The 21,996-nt window shown below is 40.8% G+C and overlaps 1 protein-coding gene and 2 long non-coding RNA genes across 6 annotated transcripts in view; 2 read left to right on the forward strand and 1 right to left on the reverse strand.

The window, feature by feature from the left end:
- CTDP1 (CTD phosphatase subunit 1) overlaps positions 1–20,842 on the reverse strand; it is a 74,389-nt gene extending 53,547 nt beyond the window's left edge. The window contains exons 1-5 of one of the 3 annotated variants that reach the window (XM_072998718.2): positions 20,294–20,842; positions 10,751–10,869; positions 8,184–8,277; positions 6,796–6,924; positions 5,613–5,763 (exon numbers count right to left, since the gene is read on the reverse strand). In XM_072998718.2, the coding sequence (XP_072854819.2) occupies positions 5,613–5,763; positions 6,796–6,924; positions 8,184–8,277; positions 10,751–10,869; positions 20,294–20,491 (691 nt within the window). In that variant the 5' untranslated portion in view covers positions 20,492–20,842. The remainder of the gene's footprint in view (positions 1–5,612; positions 5,764–6,795; positions 6,925–8,183; positions 8,278–10,750; positions 10,870–20,293) is intronic. The other 2 variants (XM_020781623.3, XM_020781622.3) reach the window with 2 other exon arrangements.
- Positions 1–21,996, forward strand: part of LOC144589239 (uncharacterized) — a 701,357-nt gene that overhangs the window by 368,744 nt on the left and 310,617 nt on the right. The window lies entirely within an intron of this gene.
- Positions 20,997–21,996, forward strand: part of LOC144589240 (uncharacterized) — a 74,760-nt gene continuing 73,760 nt past the window's right edge. For both annotated transcript variants that reach the window (XR_013545264.1, XR_013545265.1), the window contains exon 1: positions 20,997–21,416. This is a non-coding gene — a long non-coding RNA (uncharacterized LOC144589240). The remainder of the gene's footprint in view (positions 21,417–21,996) is intronic.

A 21,996-nucleotide genomic window follows, 5' to 3' on the forward strand; every position in this document is an offset into this window, starting at 1 on the left:
GTTCTATGGTCTTCAGCCTCCCCCAAGGAAAAGAAGACAGACTTTTTCATGATCACAAAAATGTTCCATTCATGCTACTGATTCAATTGTGTTCTGAGATTCCACACTTGTTTGAGATGAGGCTGCACAAATTGAGCTATTGGAACACAAGGTGCATGGAACTGGAAGCTATACTTTTCCCCAAACATACTCTAGTGCCCATCAAGTGGCAGCAGATAAATGACTGGGCATGTTTATCCAACCTGACGTGGTCAACAGGATGGCAAATCCTGATTCAGTTGTACTCTTTTCATTCGTTCCTACCAAATTAATTTAGTCAAAGAGAAGCACAGAAAGGGAAAAACTCTTGTCTGGTTCTTGTCTGCTAGTCCCTCTCAATTTTTTTTATGTTAAACTAACTATATCCAGTTTTAGGAAATTCTGTATACAGTAAAACAAAAGGGAATACAGAATAATTTTTATTCCAAGCCACAGCTATTAAGATGAAAATGACAAAAAATACAGCATGTTTAAAATTCCTAGTAATTTCAGTTTCTCCATTACACTGCAAATTAAGTTTCACAAAATATTTTCCTGTAAAATATTGCCATCTGGCGTTAGAAGCCTTTAACCACTGTTAAAGCTGTGACTGTTGCAACGACATATGCACTGGGAGAATGTTCTTCTCTCATGAATTAAATATTTCCAAGGAGACCCAGGAGGTTCCATAGGCACAAGTGGGGAAACAAAAGGAGACTCCCACCTCTTCTTCAAGCAGTCACATATTCTGTTGCCCTTTGCTTCTTATGGCAGGAAACTGACTATATTCAGGGTAGCTACCTGTCAATTCTCTGGCAAGTAGTGGTAATCTTTTAATTTTTAAAAAATCTCATGTCTTCACTTTGCGAAGGGGGGCATAGTGATTCTTTGAAGCTGTACTTCAGCCTATTTTTAGGTTGATTTAAACAGACTGCAACAAACAAATCTTTAAGGTAAGAATGGAACCATGTGTGTATCTTCAGGCAGGGCATTCCACAAGGATGGGACAATCACAGATGCCCTACTTCTCATAATCACCAGCCTAACAGGTTTTACTAGTGTTCCCATCAGCCAACCACTGAAGTATATCAGGATAGGGAGAGAATGGATGCAGGTGGCCTTTCAGATACTGTAACTAGATATACAGCAGGCCATTGATTTAATGACAGGGGAGAAATGGGGAAGTAGCTGTTGCCTAACTTGAATTTCAATTATATAAGACCTGGCTTACCAACTAAGCAAATATTTTCCCTTCTACACTTGCACCCTCTTGCCTTATTTAAAACTACGCATGGCTTTTCAATCAAAGGTTGACTGATCAAAGGGTATGTTCGATCAGTAACTTTTTCATAATCTATCATGTCCCATTAACAACAAGAATAATTTTATAATGTGTCTTTCTTTATCATAATGCAGAAGATTTATTATAGAACGGAATGATTCATTTAACCACAAAATACACTACCCTGTTTTCCCGAAAATAAGACCTAACCTGAAAATAAGCCCTAGTATGGTTTTTCAGGATGCTTGTAATATAAGACCTACCCCCAAAATAAGCCCCAGTTAAGTGAAACCCCGCCCTCCACCATTGTGCAGCAACCAGAAGATGCCATGACTGTAAAATAAAACATCCCCTGAAAATAAGCCTTAATTTGTTTTTGGAGCAAAAATTAATACAAGACCCTGTCTTATTTTTGGGGAAACATGGTAATTATGACTCTTCTCCTCAGAACAGAAGGAAGTAATTTACTACAATACATCTATTGCCATTATATACCAGTGCAAATTAACAGATTATATACATAAACCTAAGTGAATTTGTCAAGCCTAAAGCTATATAGGAGAAGAGCCTAAGACTGGGAACTGCTAAACAATGGAAACCATATACAAACCAGTCTAAACTTAGGAAGCAACATACTGTAACATCTTGTCCTGAAGATAAATCATCATTCAAAGTGTTTGGGATTTAGAGTCTTACTGTGGCTAAGGGAAGGGGGTAAACTGAGATCAACCAGAGCATGTACGGCTCATAGGATTCAATATTCTGCCACCTTTGCAGCTCTAGGCCTGTAACAAAGCTGCTTGGTCCAAGACCACATCACTGGAAAAATGGAGTGGTATAACCACTTTTTAGTACAGTGGTGCCTCACTTAACGATTGCCCCGCATTACGATGAAATCGCTGTACGACGATCCTTTTGTGATCGCAAAACGATGGTCTAAATGGGTTTTTTCACTTTGTGAAGATCGGTTCCCTGCTTCGGGAACCGATTCTTCACATTACGACAATCAAAACAGCTGATCGTCGGGGTTTCAAACTGGGTGCTTAAAATGGCTCCCCACTGTGTTTAGGGACAGATTCCTTGCTATAGAGGCAGCGAAAATGGCCGCTGTATGGAGGATCTTTGCTGGACGATGAGTTTTCAGCCCATTAGAATGCATTGAAGGGTTTTCAATGTGTTTCAATGGGCTTTTTTATTTCGCTTAACGAGGATTTTATTCTACAGCAATTTCGCTGGAACGGATTATCCTCGTTAAGCGAGGCACCATTGTATGTGCAAATCTGCCTTTGCTAACAAAGTTTGTTAACTACCTACAAATCAAACTGTGTACCCACAGGTTATCTTTGGCTTATGAATTTTGCCTGGCTAAACCTACAGCTTATCATAACATTCTCATCTATTAAAATGTGACTTGTTTTCCCAGCTGCCTACTTCAAAACAAGAGTTGTTCAAAGCAAGAGCAGATAAACAAATCAGAAAGAGGCAAGACAAACCACACTTTGTTGAACAGACTATCAAGCAATCTGTACTTCAATGAACAAATTATGGTCACCACAAGCCATGGTTTGTACTGAAAAAATAACCAATGTTTCTAAATGACACCAATGGTAGGTATAGGTTTTGAATGAAGAAATATGTGCAATACATACAAACCAAATCTGAGCTACATTTTTGTTAATCTACTCTATAATAAAGAAAAGCAAAATTGTATACCATAATAACATGGCATTGTAATGGAAGTGTTTTAAAGATAACTTTAAATGATATCAAAGAAAGAATGACAAAGACAGAACAATCATGATTACTTATTTATTGAACATGTCAGCATAGTTTCACCCCTTCTTTCAAAACGATGTCATTACTCTGTTACAGTTGGAAATACTACCTTTCAAAAGTTCTCAAAATGGAGGAGGGTGGCTCTGAGGGCACATGAAAAATGTTACAGGTAAAACTAGCATTCTGAAGGAGGTAAAGTTATTCTACCACCATCACTCAAGATCTAAATCGTTTGAATTTATGATAATAATAAATGGAACCAATGGAACCAATTACCTTGGGAGGTGGGTGAACTCTCTAACACTGGAGGCATTCAAGAGAAAATTAGATAAGCAGCTGTCAGATATACTTTGATTTGGATTCCTGCATTGAGCAGGCGGTTGGACTCAATGGCCTTACAGGCCCTTTCCAACTCCATTGTTCTATGATCAATGATAATAAAATGTATAACTTGTTTTTCCTTTGCACCAGCATATCAACATGGCAAAAATTGAAATACCAGAATTCCACAATTTGAGAACTAACTAAATAAATACAAACATTACCTAAAACCTAATGGTAGAACTGAGAGTATTGCTGCCTTCTCAATAATCCCAAATCCATGTGAGGCCCATGGAATAGTGGTTAAACTAAAGTACTGCAATAAAGTCTCTGCTCTCCATCTGAGTTCGATCCCAATGTATTTAGGTAGCCAGCTCCAGGTTGGCTCAGCCTTCCCTCCTTCTGAAGTGAATACTCAGTTGCTGATTGCATAATTAAGTTGTAAAGCACCCAGAGAATACTTTAGCATTATGGGGCGGTATTTAAATTGAAACAACAAACAAACAAACCTGCTTTTGGATGAAGGAAACATACTTGCTTTCTTCCAGCTCTTTGGGTTTGGTTTAGGAAAAACAACTATGCCCTGTTTCATTTTCTAAAACAACCATTTCAAACAATACTAACCCACCAAACTTTTTTTTGAACCAACACTATGCATATAATCTCCATGAGAATCTTTGCGCTTTGACCTAGGGAATAAACAACTGAGCACTGACTGGAGATAACACAAGTTTTGAAGGGAGCCCCATGTAAAAAAATGTGAAGAAACTTTCCTATGCACAAACCGGTAAAAATGACACAGTGAAAAGGTATCATTTCACCATAGATTTAGCTTACAGTCAATAATAGTTACATGTCCCTACCGTTCTATCATTCACACCAACAGTGTTATTTTTTAAACATTTATTATACAGTGGTGCCTCGCTTAACGACGTTAATTCGTTCCAGCAAAATCGCTGTAGAATGAAAACGTCGTAAAGCGAAAATAAAAAACCCATTGAAACGCATTAAAACCCGGTTAATGCATTCCAATGGGCTAAAAACTCACTATCCAGCAAAGATCCTCCATATGGTGGGCATTTTTGGTGCCTGTATAGCGAGGAATCCGTCCCTAAGCACAGCAGGGAGCCATTTTGAGCACCCGGTGGCCATTTTGAAAACCCGATGATCAGCTGTTTTGATTGTCGTAATGCGAAGAATCAGTTCCTGAAGCAGGGAACCAATCTTCGCAAAGTGAAAAAACCCCATTTAAACCATCGTTTGCAATCGCAACCGCGATCGCAAAAACATCGTCGTGAAGCGGATTCGTCGTAATGCGGGGTAATCGTTAAGTGGGGCACGACTGTACTTGTCCATGCAATGATCACTATAATCATACAACATAGATTTTTACTTAAGAGAACATCTAGACAGTAGAACCATAAAAAACAGATCCCATGCACTGACTACAAACCTACACATATTTAACTCAGGAGAAGTCCCACTGAAGTAAAAGGTGTTACTTTAGAGTAGTCACATTGAACACTGTGATTTGTTATTATTTTCACTCACTTCATAATGGAATCAATCCATATTACAGGAAATACAAAGGCAAAGGAGAAAAATGTAACTCCCTATTCAATCAGAATTACACAGAACTTTGCTCTTTACTGTAGCGTTTTTTCAGTTTTTTAAGGCTGAAAACATGCAGTGGCATGTTAATCTGGCTAAAGTCAAAGTAATTTGGAAGAGACTGGAAGACAAGCAGTGTAAGAATTCTACTAACCAGACACTTAATCACACAAAAACATATAATTAGTTACATAATAGTAACAATTGTGTGTTAAGTCAATTCTGAGTTATGACAACCCTTCTTCTGGGGGGTCCCTGGGACTGTGCAGCTTGCCCAAGGCCAAATAGGCTGGTTCTTCTGGGATGCAGAATGCAGAACTGAACTCCTAACTTCTGGCTCGACAGCCACATCCTTAACTCACTGAGCAATCCACTTACTTAATACCAAATAATTTACTGAAAAATATTGTGGTATTTCTGTCAATGCTTCGTGAAAAGAATGATTAAAATATAGTATCATTCCTATGCTAATGTCCCACTATACAGCATTAACAGGTATTAGCATAAATTGAAATTTTAGATCAAGACTCTTCTACGAGTAGAAGGAAAAGTAGAACAAAGCCCTCCAACCTTGATAGCAAATATTTCATAGACTGCCACTTACCTGCAATAGTATGTGCATAAAGTCTGCTTCCAAAGGTGAAAACATGTAGTTCATACAGCTTGGCAATCTTTTCCAGGAACTCCTTGCAATGAGGACGTAACCGGGTATGCAACATGGGTTCCCCTCGACCTAACTGATAATGAAATATTCCCTAAAGTGAAGAATGAATACTAGTAAGATTTACAGAAGTTACTCCTTAGATGCAAATGTGACATGTTTTCCAGCTTATTCAAAACGGTAAGAACTACTAAACAAGTAACTAGTAAATACTAAAGATGTTCATCAATTTGTATGCATCATATACCAAACAAATTTAGCATAAACCATTTATTACACAAAGGAACTGCATATCTTTTTATCCAATATTTATGTTAAAACATGAATAGTATAGTAAAAAGTTACTTTTATGATGAGAAAATACCAACCATGTATGAATGAGAAATTTAATGAAGAATATATGGGAGACATTTAAAGCAATTTCAGTTTCCACAATATATTTAATAACTAAAGACTGTGTACACAAAATTAAAATCAAGGCTCAAATCAGAAAGGACACAAAGCATATGTACAACAAATTATCATTTCCAGCTTGATCAAAGCCATTCTGGAATCTATAAGCTTCAGAATCAGCTTTCTGAGAGCTGTAGATTCCTGACAAGCTCCAATGACTATATGTTTCTAGTGTGTCACAATTAATTTAATGAGTAGTCACTGCTTTCTTCTGGCAAGAGGCCATACTAGCAGATTTAACAATGACCCATTACTACACTGATTTTAACCTCTACTGCCCTAAAGCCTTAGAGTAGATTACAATGCATACACATTCAAAAGACAAAAAGCCAACAGTCCAAAATATCACAGTATGTTAAAATACTATACAAGTTCAAGGAGCTTATTATCTTTTGTACTTCTGGTGCCTGTAAGAATACATTTTGGGGAATTCATTCCACACGTGGGGGCAAGAAAATTTTAGAACTTATAAAATATTTAAATGTTCATAACACAAAACCTAACTAAGAACAATGTCGTATTTTCTTTAAAAAAACATGTTTGTATGTATAAAAGAATTTTCTTTTCCACTGTAAACTATACTAAAAAGTATTCTTTGCAGAGTATTTCATCTAGAGACAGTGTAAAACATATTAAAATTAATCTAAGAGTATGATAAATAATACTGCTTTACTCTGTTAGACATCTGTTGGCAATGCTGTTCTGTAGTATGGATCAATGTCTGGTCCAAATCTACCATTAGCACAAGTTTGCGATTTCGACGTAATCTCTCCTGATCTTCTCTACCCAACTGTACAGCTTGCTACAATAAAAGGAAAAATAACATCTTAAACAAGCTTGACAAAAACTCTGTTTTAATATAACAGTCCAGCAGATAAAGGAAATTATGCTCTGCATTTTCAAAAGAGAAGTAGCAAGAGCAGCAAAAGATGCTTTTCCCAGCCTTTTTGAAGAATTCTGCTTCTAAAGGAGCAGCATTTCAAGTTTGCCACTGAGACCTTGAAATCCTAGCAATTAATGTGACATTAATTTATTTAATTAGCGCTAGACATTAGATTTTCAGATTTTTTTTTAGTATTCTACCAAGCTTCTTGTTCAGAAAGGAAACTACTACACTACTGAGAACTTCCTTTCTAAACAGGAAGCTAGGTGGAGTAATGCGTAGCTAGGCCTACCATCTTAGACTTTTTTTTCCACAGAAGAGATGTATTGTCTATATGTCAGGTGGAACTCCCAGCATGGAGAATAACAGAATTTGTAGCAAAAAAATAATAATCCAAAAGTCTCATGCCTAATTAATATATCTAATTTGAGGAATTTCTAGTATGTGCTTTATTTGCATCTGTAACATATGGCAGATGTAATATGCAAAATGGCAACGAAACATTTTCTATTCTGTGCTTTAAGAAAAGGCGTTATACAATACAATACTCCTCTTTACTCCAACCACAGATGAGCTGTTTATTTTCGATGCAAATATTCATACGTGAAAAACACTTTTACCATTCTAAACACTTGGCTTGGCAGGCTCTGTGGGACTAGAGTAGTATGCTTTTTATAGCACCTGATAAACATATAGGCATAATAGTCTCATAAGATTTCAATTATAGTAAACTCTGCTACAAATTCTTTAAATAACAGACAGCTCAATCTAATGCATGTTTACTCAAAACTCTGCTTTTAATGAGTCTTATTTTGAAGTATAGACAAAATTGCTGTTTAAGTTGTTCAATATTCCATCAGCTGTTTCATCAACAGAATGCAATTTTAAAAAACAACAGAAAGCACTGTACCAGATAGGCACTGTTATAGAACAATATTTGGATGGAAATGTTTTAGAGGAAAATAGGGAGCTATTCTATTGTTAAAAACCTTTATGTGAATACAGCTCACCAGAAACATTACACAACCTGAATTCTACTCAAGAGTTGCTTTCAACTTTAAATTTGGCAGACAGACGTGCTGTATTATATACTGTATGTGTTGCATGAAAAAACCCCACTAACAGATCTGCTGAGCTTTGACCATCTGCTAGAAATGACTGAGTGGGAGTGTACTTGCCTCAGAGCTAACCATCAATTCTGGGACACTATGAACCATTGATACAGTTGCTGTGGATACTGGCATATTCTGTTTTCCATTCTTATTTCGTAACCTAATAATTGAGATAAAGAAAGAAAAAAAAATATTAGACAAGTTTAAATTAACAAAACTTCAAAGTTCTTAAGAAGATTAAGAGATTTATCATGGCATGAATTTTCACAACCACCTTATCTTTCATATGCACCAAGTCTTAAACACTGTGCTCATCTATGTCATGACAATTAGAATAATATTAATAAGAAGAGAACTGGATGAAGAGTATACTTCATGTATTGTACCGATTCATACTTGTAAAGAACTGAGAAACACCTGAGTTAAAACTGTAATACCTACAACTAGCAATGCCAACTGTGAACAGCCAGTGGGTGCTTAAATGTTCAGGACCCTGCACAATTAGATGGGAGGCAGTGCATAAATGTCTATATTTACAGAGGAGAAAATTAATTATATCACACTATTTACAGGCTGACAACTTATACAGTAATATCTCACATAGTGCTGCCTTGTTTAGTGCCGATTTTCCACTGTGCGCATACTTGCACAGCAATTCTGTGGTACTCGATGGAGGTAGACTAGGCCTCTGGGAGCCTGGGAGCCCAGTCTCCTTATTCCATGTCACTGTTCCCTGGTTCTTTTCTCTGTTCTCATGCCACCCAGCCCACAGGAGTTGGGGCCTCTGAAACTCCTGACCAGGACTGAGTCCTCATTCCCTGACAAGATTCTTGCTGCCTCTTGATCTATGCCTTTAATCCTAGGGGGAAAAAAACAATCATTCACTCACAGACTTAATGCTCACCCATTCTTCCAGAAACCCAATCCACCTGCCTTTTCTCGTGTGCTTAATGCTCATATGTGTTGTTTTTTCACCTATGTCATGAGGCATAATTTTAAAATACACCATCCAGCACCGATTTGGATAGCATTTCATTTCCCTGTAACATATCCTGACTGCTGAGTGGGATATTGCTGTATTTTGCTAGGTAAATGTAGATTTTTTAAAAAATTAAAAAAATTCAGTAACCAAATTACACCTACCTACCAACAGAGGGAATAAATCAGGAATACAGGATTCCAAATGAATTCAAAGGGATATTCTGATAAAATATAATATGGTGTTTGATGGAACTAGGACTATAGCTCAAGATACAATGGTTGTAGTATCTAGGATTACAGCCCAAAATACTAGGAATAACTCTTCCTAATATCAAGGTCTTAATAATAAACATATTTATTTGAAGTATTTTTCTTCGTTCTTCCATCTGAAAGTTCTTCAAGTAGCTTACAGACACATTCTTAAAACATTTTAAAATTTAAAAACTTACATGAAAGGAAAAAGTGAGGGAAAGAGAGATGGAAAAAGGCAAATGCAGCTAGCCCTTTTTAATATTACAAAGTGCATCCCATTCCGGCTGGGATAGAAACAGTTCAAGGAGAGAAAGAACCAAAAGGCTCCTCTATAAAGCTTATGGACTGGTCCTGTTTGTCTCCTCTACCCTGTTTTACCAGATGGAATGCTTAGCTGGCAGGTGACAACTAAGCTAGGTACAAAAGCAGCTGTATATATCTTATGTGAAGTTGACATCTGTCCACCTGCTTCATTTGCACATGAATTGCAATATGACATCCATGACCAGCAGGATTTTTTCTTCAGCAGTTACACAGGAACTATCCTATTTAGCCTTTGTTAAATCAATGGGTACAAATTGGAATAAAACTGGCTCTATTACTAAGGTAAAGGTTCCCCTTGACAATTTGTCCAGTCGTGTCCGACTCTAGGCAGTGGTGCTCATCTCCGTTTCCAACCCATAGAGCTAGTGTTTTGTCCACAGACAATCCTCTGTGGTCACGTGGCCAGCGTGACTAGACATGGAACGTCGTTTACCTTCCTACCGAGGTGGCACCTGTTTATCTACTCACTTTTTTTGCATTTTGCATGCTTTCGAGCCACTAGGTTGGCGGGAGCTGGGACAAGCGACAGGGGCTCACTCTGTCGCGTGGATTCAATCTTATGACTGCAGGTCTTCTGACCTTGCAGCACAGAGGCTTCAGCGGTTTAACTCGCAGTGTCACCACGTTACTAAAGGCCTGAACAATTATCAGACTTCCACAACAAAATTAATCTTCTGGCTGTTGGTTCTGACTGTAAAAAAGGCTGGCAAGCATGCAGTTCCATATGGCTGACTCATGTTTACCTACCAAGCAAATTAGGGTCTGTTTTATATTCTTCAGTCTATAGTCATTAGCTTGCTTTGCTGATCAACATACCTGTGTTTCTAGCTACTACGTTCTCTGTTCACTGCATGTATTTAATAAATATACAATACAACCTATTTTCAAACAGTTGTATATTTCTATTTGCAACATTGTGGAGTGGTTAAGCATGCTCCATATTGGCCAGTTATTTCTGGTATTACTTAAGTGAAAACTAAAGGCACAAGTTGTTCTAAATAGCATGGAAACAGCATTTCCCAAGGGATTTTATATGTTTCATAGTGGTCACAGTCCTCAAATTTAATCAAACATACCTGGCATAAATCCAGTCCCACACAAGACTACTCACTGTGTCAAATCCTGGCCACATTCTGCACATAGACCTTTCATAACAACAGGATGGCTGCATCCTTCCAGCCTCACCAGTATACCTCTGGAAAACAAAGTATAATCTGATTCAGCGAAAATCTGATTCTACTGAATTTTATATTGTATCTGTGTACACACACACACTTTGTTTTAGCTTTAATATTCTTGTTTTATACAAGAGAACACAAGGACTTGCCATCCTTTATTGAGTTCTTAACCACTGTAATCAGCCAGCTAGCATTAGCTCTGTGCTAGCCCTGAATGAAACAGTCTTTATAGCCAATAAAGCTAATATACTGTATTTTTCTATGTATAAGATGCCCCCATGTATAAGACCCTTCCACTTTTCTAACCCCAAATTAAGAAATGTAAGTGGGACTTAGCAGGTGTAGGGGGGAAGGGATCAAAGCACTGCAGGATTGCTTTGATCCCTGCTTCATCCCTTCATGCTAAGCCCCACGGGGCTTAGCAAAAGGAGGGGGAAAGGGATCAAAGCAATCCTGCCACTGCATGATTGTTTTGATCCCTTTTCCCTTTATAAAACCATGGGATTGCATTGATCCTTTCCCCCCTCCTTTTCCAAGCCCCATGTGACTTAGTAAGCAGAGGGGGAAGCAGAGATCAAAGCCATCTTGCAGCGCTTTGATCCCTGCTTTCCTTTTGCTAAGGCTTAGCAAGTGGAGAAGAAAGAAGGGATCAAAGCCATGCAGGATCACTTTGATCCCTGCTTTCCCCTCCACTTTGTTCTTTCCTCAGCTTACTTCTGTGTATAAGACGACCCTAAATTTTTAGTCTAAAGATTTTAAACAAAAGTATAGTCTTATACATGAAAAAATACAATAGCTATCATATTCAGCAATAACAAAAATGAAAAATCCTTTTACATGCTAAAATTAAAACCTTGATGGAATAGGTGTCACAAAATAATATACAGAAGAATAAAATCAGAATTAAATAGTTTAACTTAACCTTAACAGTACTATTCATTGTAATACTAACAGCATTATTTCCACCTGAACATCATTTTACTTTGAGCAATTTTTCTGTTCAGAGTACCAGCTTTTTTAGTAACCTGTAAAACTCCAAGCAAACACTGAGTAGGTTAAAAGTTATCCCAACTTATCTCACAATGGTTTGTCACATTTCTCCTTACTTCCATCTTCAGCCCAAAAGGGACTGTGTTTCAGATAGGGCAATACAGAAGGGGTAAATGCTGAATGACAGGCAGCCCTATTGTCTAAGAAGTTTGAGAGAGACATTCCAATTCATACCACCAGAGGAGAAATCTGAAACCCACAACTCTGACCTGAGTCTGCAGTCCCCATTTTGAAACTTGCTTTAAGCAGAGAAGTCTGGCCTGGACATGTGGACAAGATTTTGCAGCTGTTATGTTTGTTCTGCACCAAGCACACCTCTGTGACACTAGCCTGATGAAGATCTCTATGGATTGAAAGTTAGCTTGTTTATGAATTTTAGCTGTCTAATAAAGATATCACACAGCCTTGTCCTTGGATTGTATACAAGGGCCACATAGTACTTTTTTTAAAAAAGTAAGCATGTGTGTCACTATTGACACTTTTCAGAAACATCAGAAGTTTGAAGGGAAATAATTTCTCATATTTAATTATTTAAAAAACAAGTACAATTTACATCACCATCCATTCTCTTAGATCACTGATATTGCAGGAATCAAAACCAAGATACTCCATCATAAAACTAATCGTATAACGATTTCTAAACAATGAAGTACAATAGTTTCTTAAGACACAATTGATAAGTTTATGAAATGAAAACAGCTGAAAAATGCAGTTTTCAATTTCAAAAACTAATCAGAGCCTAAGCTTTTGTGTTTCCATAATATTTTGCACTGGATGTAAAATTACAAGTTTACATTTATTCATGACTCCTTCCCAGCTGTGTGCAGTTAGAAAAGGTTTCAGCATGCATAATCCCACAGGCACTGCACATGATTTAACCAAATTGTAACAGTGAAATATGCTGCTACATATAATACTGGCAACAGGACTGATCAAGGACAGAAAATATCCATGAAGAAATAAAGTTACTCATCATAAACAGAGATGAAAAGATAAAGATACAGCGGTGCCTTGTTTGACGACGTTAATCCGTTCCAGTGAAATCGCTGTAGAGTGAAATCGTTGTCAAGCGAAATAAAAAACCCCATTGAAATGCATCGAAAACCATTCAATGCGTTCTAATGGGCGAAATACCTGCTCGTCCAGCGAAGATCCTCCATTGGGCGGCCATTTTCTGCTCCCTGTATAGTGAAAAATCCATCCTAAAAACAGCGGGGAGCCATTTTGCACAACAGGCGTCCATTTTGGAAACCCAACGATCATCTGTTTTGATCGTCGTAAAGCGAAAAATCGGTTCCCAAAGGAGGGAACCAATCATCGTAAAGCTTTTTCCCATTAGAACATCGTTCTAATGGCTGCTGCCATAGTTTCATATGTCTGCGCGTTGCGTCCTGTAAAAAATCTGACTCATCCTCAATCTTCGTGCAATCGCCTTGAAGCCCATCCTTAATGGTTTCGATATTACGTTGTCCGACTCAGTCCCGTCCCAACAACATCTCCCTCGATAACCACGGCACCACTCCTATGTTCATCCTCCTCTCCTCATTCCCCACTTTCACTTTTGCCCACGTGGTTTGATATTGCTTCGTATCCCCATGCACACATCTCACCACCAACCCCTCATTCTTCTTCTCCCCCTCCAAGTGTCGTACAAGCGCTTTGCCACAGCCAGTGTCTATCGGCGCCTTTTTCTTTTCCCCGTTAACCCACGCATCCACCTCCCAATGTTCCACCGGAGTCAGAGCAATTGACTGCGAAGTCTCCTGTTGCCCCACTCATGAACAATATGTCCCGGGGCAATTTCTCCTTATGTGGCCCGGAAGCCTGCAGCCATAGCAAATTGGCTGCCCGTCCTTTCCCTTGCGCCATCCGGTCCCAGGTGCATACAAACGTTGGTCCACTGTAATGGGCCTCACAGGCTTGGGGCCCATGGGCTCAAAGCTTCTCTCCTTTGGCCCAGCTGATCCGTTCATCTCGCCTCCTCTCTTCAGAATGAGCCCTCTGCCTGCGGGTGGAGCCTCGCCTTATGGTTTACCTCACTCTCCCCACGGGGCGGGGCTTTCTTTAGCAGACTCCTCTGCCATATTGTAATCCTCCAGCAAGTGAAGCGCCGCCTCCAAAGTCTTCGGGTTGTTCCTCTGTACCCACCCCTTCACCGCGGTTCCCAACATGTTCACTATCTGTTCCAAAACTATCGCCTCGACTAGCTGATCTTTAGTCTTATCCTCCGGCTTCAGCCACTTCATAGCATTCGCTTTCATCTGTTGCGCTAACGTACAAGGGTGGACCCCCGGCTTCCACCTCAACTCCCGAAACCACTTGCCGTACGGCTCCTCAGTCAAATTCAGGGTTCGCAAGATTGCCGCTTTTACCATGTCATACCGGGTGGCTGCCTCCGGACTAAGCGTGCCCACCACCTCCTGCAGTAACCTGGTGAGGCACGGAATAAGAATCAAGGTCCATTGCTCTCGCGGCCAACTGGCCGCCAACGCTACAATGCTACTCTTTCAAAAGTGTGTAGATACGCCTCAGGGTCATCCAACGCACTCATTTTCTGTATTCTAATGGGAGCGTGCCCCGCAACAAGCCCTCCCTTTACACTAACAGTGGCCCTGGCCCCTCTGTCTTCTTCAGCCTCTTGCCTCCTCATCTGTCTTGCCAACAACGTTTGCTGTTCTGTTAAGTTCTCAATCATTTTCGCCTGCCTCTCTGTAATCCCTTGAAGCTTGGTCATATCTTCCTTTCCCACCTTAGGGACCGCCCCATGTTGGGCACCATTGTGATTGGGTTCTTGTTCTTGCTCAGGTGGCCCCTGTGTTTTGGCGGGAAAAATAGTCGGGAGGCATTTCTGAAGTTTGAACATTCTTCTTTTTATTATTCAACAAGCTCAACTCAACAGATTCGAAAGGGTCCATCAAACTTAACTCTGGCAATATTCTGTAACTTTTAACCTTAACATCTGGAGTTATTAAATCACTCCTTACAGAGAGGCCGGACCAAACCGCTCCTGGTCTGTTATTGGTCTCAGTGGAGTACTCCTCATGGCACAGGCTGTCCCACAGCAGGGGTGTCTCGCCCAGTTCCCCTCGCGTGGTTGGTGGAGAAAAGAGGGACTGGGATGGATTACCCTCCGCCCCCCACGCTGATTGCGTGGGTACACAACCACGGTCCATTCTAGAGGTTCAAGATCTTCCCCCTTTGCACGGTAATCCCTCGGGTCAGGCAGTAACCCACCTCCAAGCTGGAGATTAGGAAAGTCCTTCAAGAATCCATGCCATTCTCCAAATTCTCTACTCAGCTCGGTCTGCACCGCACGTTCTTTTCTCTCCGGTACTTCTCCATCCGTCACAATTCTGAATTCCCGCGCATTCGCTCCCTCACTTGTAGCTTCCTCCCACACAATTAGATCCTGCTCCTCCCCTTTATCTTCTGCCAGGCACACCTCCACAGACCCTTTACATGCCGTGTCACTCTGCTCTATTTCTACTAGCACCCCCTCCACACTACCTTGACTCTCCTCCAGTCTTTGCTTTATAGAGGACGGCACACTGGCCTTCTCTCCTTCACACGCCCCCTTCCCAGGGTCCTACACTTTCCATCCACACAGCATTTCAACTGACCTGAGCTCAGTGCTTTCCTGGGATATAGACAGGCATGCATATACCCAGGGTTGTATTTTGTGATCCCATGTCTTGGGGTTTTCTGCTGCATAAGCTCTGATCCTTCACACTCGGGTCCCATTAAACTTCTCTCCTAATCCATTTGTCTGAATATAGTATTGGGAATGATGTAGAATGAGCTATGCCACACAGTTGCCACAGCCTTCTCACTAATCTGGAAGTGAGCGAAATTCCCCTTATGGTCACTTTAGTCTCACCTTGTTCAGGCCTATGAGCAAAAATGAGGTTGATGTAATTGGTAAAGGGTACAATTTAGCTTTAGGGTTTTCATTGCCAACACCCTGCCTCTGCCATAGGTCATAATGTTGCCAATATGACTTTATCTGTTTCCCCATTCCAGGCCAGTAAAAACGTTGAGCTATTCTCTGCTTAGTTTGTGTGATCCCTAAATGAGCAGCAAAAGTGTCTGTATGTCCCTCTTCTCTATTTCGTTCTCTGTACTTAGAAGAGATTATCAGATGTTTGTGAATGTTTTCCCCTCCCCTCTGAGGATTTACTAAGATCTCTCTATACTAGGCCTTTCTCCACAAAGTACCTTTCAGGGTTCTCAGGCGTTATTGGTCCTTCTTGAACCATCTGAACATACTGTCCTAGGGTTGAATCTTCTTTTTGTTCCTTTTTTAAAGTATTATCTTGAGGATTCCTTATTGTCACTAAATCAGCTGTCTCATCTGCTTCTTTCTCTCTAATTATTTCATTAGGGAGTTCATCTTTTTCCTCAGATGCTTCCTTTTTTTCTTTCTGGGAGTGAGTAGTTACTAAAACATTCTTAACATGCTCAATTAAATCTAGTCCAATTAAACAAGGTGCAGGGATCTGGTCTGTAATAGCTACTTTCCACATACTAATCCACTCTATAGTTTACATGTACTTTAGTCACAGGTAGATTAATCAATTCTGTCCCAATTCCTTTTACTGTAATTTTTTCATTTTGAATGATGTCCTCCTGTAGTATAATCTCAGTATGACATTAAGTTATTTGAGAACAAGAGTCTCTCAATGCCAGATATTTGATGTTATTAATATAAATATTTTCTCCAGAACAACACATCAACTCCATGTTGCTTTTAATATAGTAGCAGTGAACAATCTCTGCTATAGGTAGTTGTTCCTGACACTCTGTTCTGTCAGTTAAAATGCCATTTTGACTTGCCTCAGAATTGTCTTTCTGCTGTTGGGTATAGTAAACCTTCTTTAGAACATTTCCCACTTCTTTCTCTAAAGTCTTTACTCTTTGATGTTTGACATTGAGAAATGAAGTGCCCTGGTTTTTCACAGCCATAACACATTTTTGGGCCTCTCTGTTCAGAGAAAGGGGGCTTGTCTCCCTCCCAGCTTTTACCACCAAATTTTACCTCAGAAAATTTTGGATTTTTGATTTCTGATATATAATCTGCAGTCTCGCTTGCTTGTTGTACTGTTTTGGGCTGTTTGTCCCTGACTAAATATCTTAGTTCTCCAGGCAAAACTGAATAAAATTGTTCTAGCCCTATAATATTTTTCATGTCCTCTAAAGATTCAACATTGGCTTGTTCTAACAATTTTTCCGACCATATTGGCTCCTAATTGGGAATATGATTCCTCAGGTCTCTTTGTCAATGCCCTGAACTTCCTTCTGAGATGTTCAACATTGATCCCAAACTTCACGAAAACCAGCTTTCTAAAAGCCTCATATTCTCTTGCTTGGTCTTGGGGCATTTGGGAATATATTTCTGCCAGTTCACTTATTTGAGTTCTTAAAACGATCATTTTATCTGATTCTCCAACCCCATAGTCCCAACAGGCTCTCTCAAACAGAATTAAGAATTCTTCAGGGTTGCCACCCTTTCTGAATTGAGGGAATTTCTTAAGGTCTACATTTGAGACCCCCTCAGCCGCTGAATTATTATTATTACTATTGAGAGCTGTTAACTCTAATTGTCTCATTTTTAATTGGTGTTCCATCTCTTTTTTCCTCATGGCCATTTCTTTTTCTCTCATTTCTGTCTCTTTTCTGCTTCAGCCCTTTCTCTTATTTCCAGCTGCCTGGCCTCAGCTCTAGTTTTTATTTCTAATTGTTTTAAGTGGAATTCCCATTCTTTCTCTAATTTCCATTTTTGAAACTCTAGGAAGTTTTCTCTTCCTGAGGTACCCTCCTGCTCCACTGCTATAGGAACTTCATTTCCCTCAACTTCCTGAGGTAACCCTTGTTGTGTCTCCTCAGGATCAGCTCCTTGCATCACACTCTTTTTTCCTCTTTTATGAGACATAAGTACGTGTATTTATTATGATTAGTGGGGTTTGTTCTGCAGAGAGATATACTGTAGTTAAGCAAAGCAAAGCCTCAGTTTAAAGTGCTTTTTCCTTTTCTGTTAGAAATTTCTACTTTGTAGCTTCCCACTGACAGCCACGGATTTGCTACGTTGTTACTTTTAGGCACCTAACGGTGCTGTTCCTTGTATGATACATTGTTTCCTTTGGCCTCCAGCTATTTCAGATTACTTTTATTTTTCTGTTTTTCCAAGCCTCTGCTTGCTCCAGCTCCCTCAGATCTGTGTCTGACCCTGGCTTCCACGTTTGTCCTATTCAGCTCTCCCTTCTTGGAGTCTAGGATCCAGCTAGCCCACAGGTCTTTCAAAATCTTGAGGTAATCCTCTAACAGAAAAATTTCCCTCAGAGTCTTGCCCTACCTTAGTCCCCGATCTGTGTTCAGGAGCCCCTCTACTAAGTTTTTTCCAAAACCCCTAGAATTTCCCCACTCCATCCACGCCAGACCTCCTTGACTAATAGGTCTCTTTGACTCAGGACTTTACTCTTTTCTTTTGCCTTACTGGACTCTATTTGAATCCTGCCGCTGTTCACCACTTTATCATGTCCACCCTGAGTCCTCTGTTTATTTTCCCTTAAACACAAGCCCACCCTCTGGATGCGTTTCCTCACTTCACACTGCCACCAGATAATATTTCCTCAATACCAAATAGATGGATCTTAGACATGTACTGCCAATACAACATAATTTATTTTATAGTTGTTATGCAAATCACAGGAGTAAATCACAGATTTTTTAGAATTATTCATTATATATCATTTGATTTTACTTTGGTTTGTGTTTTCATTCACTTTTACAATATTCATTGACTATCTATTTATTCTCTATACTTTTGACCTCTTTCCCATTCTCTCTATCATTCCCACTTTCCAATCTCTGTCTTCTTTCTCAATTCACTCTCCTAACTCTCTCTCTCTTCAATTCCCTGTCTCCAACCTTTTTTCTCCAACTCCCCTCTCTAACTGTCTAACTGTTCTTTTTGGTTCCGCCCCTCCTGTCCTCTCATAGGCTCCCGCCCTTGAGCTCACCATGATGGACAGGCATGACATGGGTTTCCGCCACAATGTTATTTCTCACATCTTTTTCTTCACCCACCACTGGAATACACCCCCAGGACCCCTCTGAAGCTGAAGCTGACACTCAGGCTAAAAGAGGTACTCTACTTTTGTCATATAACACACTCTTCTTTTTCTGTTCTATATCCCATCTTTTTACTGTAGTAATCAAGATACCTTCAAATAGCTTGCCCCTACTCATGATGGACTTTAAAAAAATCTGTTTTTTAAAAAAATCTAATAGATTTAAATCACAAGTTAAATAAAAACAATCAAATTTTAAAACTGAACTTATTATTTAAGTCAAATCCACCCTGCCTCTACCTATCTAATCTTAGATATTATGCTGATAGGAACAAACACTACATTTGATCTTTGCTGTAAAGACCAGAAGCAAGACCCACCTTAGATAATGCTGTCATCATTAATACAATGCAGCATAGCTAACTTTAAATAAACACAGAGTAAACTGTAGTACTGAGAGGAGAAGTCCACTTACTACTATAATTGGTTTTGGTAAATGTAAGAAAAGAAAATTCCATTGAGTGTGGTAAGAGGTGCACAGGCTACACACTACCCGCCAAGCAGCACCACACAGTTTTCACTCCTGGGGGTAGTTTCACCAATTTAAACAACTAAACTGCAGAAGATTGACTCCTCAGAGCAAGCAGACTTGATCCACAAAAGCTCATACTGGACTATAACAGTTAGTATTTAAGATGCCACAAGGTTTTTGTTTTCTTCTTTTTCCCCCAAATAATTTTTATTTGCTGTTTTAGCCTGTTTTGTTTCTTGCCTGATCTCTTAACAAGGCTTAACACTTTAAATGTTTGTGTCTCCACCATCTCACGGATTTCCCCCTCCTTCTTCCCACTCCGCCCTGCAACAGAATGTACACAGAAAAGTGAAAAAGAAGAAGTCTGACGGGTCCAGCCCCAGAGACAAATTGATACCGACACACAGAGACAGGAGGCCCATTTACACGTCGGGTCGCGTAACCGGGGAAGAGGAGGAGCAGCAGCAGAGCGGACGTTGCCAAGGCGTCCGCAGCGCAGGAGGGCGGGGAAGGCAGGGGCTGCTCCTTCCGTGCTTTCTCGCCTTTCAACTCCTCTTGCCTCACACTCAGCCGTCGGCAGAGGGGAGAGCAGCTGCCCGAGCGCCCACCGCTGCCGTTGCAAAGCTGAGGTGCTTTTAAGCTCCGGCGACGAGTCTCAAAGAGAGGCAGAAGGACCTCCCTCCCTCACACACACACACGCAAGGGCGCCTTCTGGGGCCTGAAGGCAACGTTCGCCGGGAGCCCGCCGGGCCCACCTCCCGCTTCCCCAGCCCCGCCGCCTCTTTTCCTTACCCCGGCGGGATAACTTGTCCCAGCTGCGCGCACAGTTCTCGCACCACTCCGGGCCTCTTCGCCTTGACCTTCCGCTCGGCTGCCCGCTGCGGGCCGGCCTGGGCGAGCGGAGTTCCAGGCCGGGCGGGGACCTGGATGGGTGCGCACACCGCCAGAACCGACCCAATTTTCACCGCCGCTCCGGCCGAGACTTTCCATTCTAAGAGCCTCAGAGGCTGCGGACCAGAGACCCGGATCTCCGTCACTTCAGACGTTACGTTGTCTCCTTCTAAGGCGGAGGCGGTTGTTCCCGGTTCCTCCATGGCCTCGGCTTCTGGGGTTCGATCCCAGGCCGGGCCGGTCTTGGGACCAGGTCGCTATGGCAACCGTACGGCCACTACCGGTTCAGTAATAAAAAATCGAACGGAAAACGGTGCTTTCCCCCCTCCCCCTTCCGTTCAAACAACAACAACAACAAGAGGTAGTCACGAGCAGCGCCTAGCGAGCGCGAGGTCAAGGTTCCGGCGCGCAGGCGCAAGGCGCATCTTTTCTCGTGCCCGTGCTGCCTTAAAGGGACAGTCGCTCGAAATTTAACCCGAGACGGCAGCAAGGCAGCTAAGGAGACGAGTCGCCAACCGCTGGCGCCGTTGCGCGATGACGGGAAGTGTAACTCCGCCTATGCCGTTCTTTCCGGCTCCGCACGCTCGTGACGTGAGCGCGCTTGCTCAGTCTCCCTGCGTCCTGTGCGCGTGGATCGCAGAGCATATGATTCTAAGTGGGCAGGAAATATACAGGGCGGGAGAAGGCAAAATATTGCGTCACATTAAAAACTAAGACATCCACTTGTATCCGTGAATCCAAATCCTATTTGGATACTCATTGGGTGCCTAGAAAATTCTTTTTTGATTAACGAAAGCTGACGCTGAAATACATATTGTAAGTGCTGCAGAATTTCGCCTTTTCTTCTCCCCTCCCTCTTTATTCTTGTCAACATGCTGATACAAACTAACGCAGTTTACTTCCTTGGAAAATACAAATCGACGGGAATTCATCCTGTCTGTGTGGGATGAATGCAGTCCCTGATCGCCTCGCAGGACATACTGCAGTTAGCTGGATTGCAACGGAATGCAAAGAGACGATAACTGTATAAGTATCACCCTTCCGCCCTTGTTTTCAGATTGTGGATAAGGACAACCCAAGTTGTTACATTAGGACTTTCCTTCGCTGGCCAGATTGCTGATTATCTTTTGTAACCTTGTGTATGCTTACTTATGCCAAGGAATGCAGCCGTTACAGGACCTTGCTCTAATTTCTCATGCAAGCACAGTGATGCTCAAAGTGTTGGCAACAAAGGTCTTTACCTTAAGTGAAGTGAGAAATGCCTGATGTTCAAGCTGGATTACTAAAAGGAAGATGCACTCAAGATCACATTGCACATATCCACTGGCTACAGGAGCGCACCAAAGAATCCAAAGATCAGTCTATGCTAAATACACTAAAGCAAGGCTTTTGAGTGTATGGAAACCAAACAAGAAATTGGTGTGCCTCAGCATTTGATTGTCCACCTGTATAGTGGACAAAAAGCTACTGTTAGGGCAGAATATGGAGAGACAATGGTTTCCTTTAGGCAAAGATATCAGAAAAGGCAGTATTTTATCTCCTTATCTGTTTAATCTGTAAGCACAACATATATTACATGGAAAGCCAGACCAAATTCAGATAAA

The sequence above is a fragment of the Pogona vitticeps genome, chromosome 4 (genome assembly GCF_051106095.1).
Source record: "Pogona vitticeps strain Pit_001003342236 chromosome 4, PviZW2.1, whole genome shotgun sequence".
In the NCBI taxonomy this organism is placed as follows: domain Eukaryota; kingdom Metazoa; phylum Chordata; class Lepidosauria; order Squamata; family Agamidae; genus Pogona; species Pogona vitticeps.